The sequence below is a fragment of the Propithecus coquereli genome, unplaced genomic scaffold, assembly GCF_000956105.1.
Source record: "Propithecus coquereli isolate 6110/MARCELLA unplaced genomic scaffold, Pcoq_1.0 Scaffold168, whole genome shotgun sequence".
Lineage (NCBI taxonomy): Eukaryota > Metazoa > Chordata > Mammalia > Primates > Indriidae > Propithecus > Propithecus coquereli.
In genome coordinates, this window is record NW_012141413.1 from 1015564 (window position 1) to 1019540 (window position 3977).

The window sequence follows — 3977 nt, forward strand, 5'->3', positions numbered from 1 at the left end:
GTGGCGTCAGCCTAGCTCACAGCAACCTCAAACTCCTGGGCTCAAGCGATCCTTCTGCCTCAGCCTCCCGAGTATCTGGGGCTACAGGCACACGCCACCATGCCAGGCTAATTTTTTGTTTCCATTTTGAGTTGGCGGGCTAATTTTTTCTATTTTTAGTAGAGATGGAGTCTTGCTCTTGCTCAGGCTGGTCTCCAACTCCTGCCCTCAAGTGATCCTCCCACCTTGGCCTCCCAGAGTGCTAGGATTACTGGCGTGAGCCGCTGCGCGCGGCGACACAGTTATTTTTATCTTATAGGATGCCCTACAGTGTGGATTAGAGTCAAGTTACAGATTTTTGGCATACTGCATACGTAGAATACTACAGCTTATGTAAGTAGTATAGACTACATAAATAACTTTGCGTACTTCTCATTACATGCACAGAATTTTTTCTTTCTTTCCTATTTTTTCTCCTAATTGGGGTAAAATTTGTATAGAGTGAAATACACAGTGCCCTCCTTTTTAAAACAGAAGCATGAGAAAGGGACTTGCTCTCCACTTCTGCTCCTTAACTCTGTGACCTTGGGCAAATTACTTAATTTCTTTGTGTGTTGATTTTCTGATTATTAAATGGGGTGAATAATAGTACTGAAGACTGTCATGAGGATTGAATGTGTTAATATTTGTGAAGTTAGTTTATGTAAAGTCTTGCATATTATAAGTACTCAAATGTTAGCTATTTATTTTCCTAATAATTTCTAATTCTTGCCAGTAGAAATATTTGAAATTAGCTTTCTGTCTTTGTAGATCTTCACTTTTATGTATATTTTCTAGTAGTAGTCAGTATATATGAAACTATTCTTATCTCCCGAAAAGTACAAAAATTCCTTTTGGTCAACTAACATTCTTGCGCATAACAGGATCTCTGCATTTAATTTGCTTAGTGAACGAAGGATGAATGGTTCAAGGCTATGTTTGGAAGAAGTATTTTTCACTTCAGTCTTGCCACAGGGAGACATGTTCATTTGTATAAATGTCTAGTAAATGCCTGTTATGTGGCAGGCAATGTCCTTTGCATATGTAAGTGTGCTTAAGAGTGGGCAGGTGATCTGGGAGATAGCGTTAAACAGTAGTGACAGATGTGTCATGTCATGCGAGGGTGCTGTGGGAGCCCTTAGTAATAACTTTCTGGAGAAAGTGACATCACATTCTTGGCAGAGGGAATAGAAGTTAAGAAGCCCAGAAATACAAGCGCATGGAGCCAGGAACTGAAAGAAGTTCAATTTATGTCCAAACTAGGACACTTTTGAGAGTGAAAGGAAGCACTCTTAATAATTCTGTTGGAAAGCCATGATGAGCCCAGCTGCTTAGGGACCATGTTAAGGAGTCCGAGTTTATCCTGAGGACAGGTAGTGGTTGTATCTTTGTGGCATTCTGGAGGCTGGATTACAAAATTCAGGGCTATGTTTTCTGAGCCTTACCTTTCAGAAGAGTTTGTGAAAGGGCAAGTAAGTCTCTGTGCCCTTGTGGTTGAATAGGCTTTGTAGAACGCCTCCACTTGGGATGGGTGCATCTGTCATCACACTGAGGAACAGAACCTAGATATTTTGAAGTTCTTTTTATTACAATTTGTTGTCTTTCTGTAATGTTGTATCTTGGATAACTAGTTTGTTGCCTTTTCATTTTAAAGGGAAACGGGATTTAGGATTAGACTACTGGTTGCACATGGAGATTAGATCAAAATTTATCTCCAAATCATTTGACTCTTTATCTTAGTGATTTTTCTTTCCCCACAGATATTTAACAGGGAGCTGATTTACATCTATTGAACACTACCTGAAGCAGCTAACAATTACATAGTGCTTAGTATGTACTGGGCACAGTTATAGGAACATTTTACTCCTTATAGTAACTCTGTTAGTATTATCCCCATTTTACAGATGGGAAAACTGAGGCTCCAGTGTTAACTGTCTTGCCCAGGGCCACATGGCCAGTAAATAATGGAATCTGGGTTTGAATCCAGGTCTTCTGGCTTTGGAGTCTATACATAACCAGTATAGACTCCAGTGGGCTATACAACTCTCAAATGTAAGCAGTGTTATTAGTAGCTTCAGGCATAGTGAGAAATTTGGGAGTGTTTTTATATTAAATTTAGGTAAATGTTTTCACAATGACTTTTATGTTTTACAGCCTCCAAAAGTATGTTCGGGAACAGATTCTACTAGCAGTAGCAGTAATTGTAAAGCGAGGATCATTAGATAAATCAATTGACTGCAAAAGCATTTTTCATGAAGTCAGCCAGTTGATAAGTAGTGGCAATCCCACTGTGGTAAGTGTGCTGTTTGTTTACAAATATTAAGAATTTATATTTTATATTACGCAAATAGCGTTATGGCAACAGTAATGGATAGCTACATAAAAAAAATGCTCTAGTTAAAATATTGAGCAATTTTCATTTGTTCAGATGTTCTTCTAGACTTTTTAAGTATGTGTACATAATATAGATATAGTGTACATGGCCTTTTCATTTGATTCTGTGTTTTCCTTGTTGCCAAAGTGTTCATAACCATCATTTTAATGGTGGTAAAATGTTATAAGTGAATATACCATAATATTCTTAACCATTTCTTTTGAACATTTTTTCCATTTTTAATAAACCTTTGACAACTACTAATGATTACAGAAATATTTGAATAAAATATAAAATGATATCTGACATTACAAAAATCATTAAATGTTGCTGTCCTAATAGGTCAAGGTATATATACCATGGCTTCCAGGAGTTACTGTCTGGGGAACAAATCCAAGGCCATTGTTCTTGACTGAATTACTTTGGGGACCATGATTCCCCCTGCTCCCCATCCAGATTCCTGTCCACCTTTTACAGAGCTAGAGTCGTGCCTGGAGAGTGGCTGTTTGGTTGTAATCACTCTGTTGGAGGCAGGAGGAACTAGAGTTGGTGTTAATGATCAGCTGTGTTCCTTGAGCTGTTGACTTATATCAACTGAATGATACTTTAATAACTTATGTTGAGTTGTGATTGGTAATATCTGGCCATTCTGAATCTTGGTATTGAATCTTTAAATATTTTGGGTAGTTTTTTCACTTTTACAATTTCTTTTCCTTAATCATTTGAAAGATACCTATGTGAGGCTGTCTATACACCTTATTACTCTTCATGAATCCCTTTACGTCTTCAGTGGCCCCTCAGTAAGGGGTGTGATTTTAATGATAGTTGGTGCTTTGCAATTAAGCTGCAGTGATACATTTTGGGAGGGCCATGTACATTGTCCCTTACTTTCCACTGTCTCAAATCTCTTCTCAATCCCCCGCCCAACCTTTTCCCATACACGGCTATGCACTCACCTCACTGTGTCAGCCGTCTGCCTCCACTCTGCCTGGGACCCCGGACTCGCGCACGAGGGATCTAGACAGGGAATCTGTAAGCAAGCTGGGCAGGACTTCGGACCTTACTATATATACCCAGAGTATTTTTTGCTTTCCTTTAGAGTTTATCAGTGGTCATGTGTTTATTCTTTTTTTCCTTATTAACTTTATTGAGTTGTAATTTACATGCATTACTGCATCTGTCCAAGTTGTATACCTTGTTAAGTTGTGAGAGTTAGCAAACCAGTGAACTGTCGCCACAGTCAAGATATAGAACGTTTCTATGTCTTGATTTTTGATTGTATGATTCTTTTTTATGCCATTTTTGTGGCAAATTTTTTCAAGAGTAGCACTGTCCAATATAACTTTCTATGTTGACACAAATATTCTATACCCGTACTCTTCAGTATGTAGCCATGGCACTAGCCACATGTGGCATTTGAGCATGTGAAATATGTCTAATGTGACTAAAGAACAGAGTTTTAAATTTTTTAAATTGTAATTAATTTAAATTCAAATGCCACCTCTAGTTAGTGGCAACTGTATTGGATATGTAGTTCTGGGGAGTAGGTCTAATTTTATACCCTTTTTACTTAATATTATGAAAT

The 3977-nt window shown here is 38.0% G+C and overlaps 1 protein-coding gene across 1 annotated transcript in view; it reads left to right on the top strand.

The window, feature by feature from the left end:
- Positions 1 to 3977, top strand: part of XPO4 (exportin 4) — a 181055-nt gene that overhangs the window by 44988 nt on the left and 132090 nt on the right. Inside the window, exon 4 of the mRNA XM_012641667.1 lies at positions 2173 to 2311. Coding sequence (XP_012497121.1) covers positions 2173 to 2311 — 139 coding nt within the window. The remainder of the gene's footprint in view (positions 1 to 2172; positions 2312 to 3977) is intronic.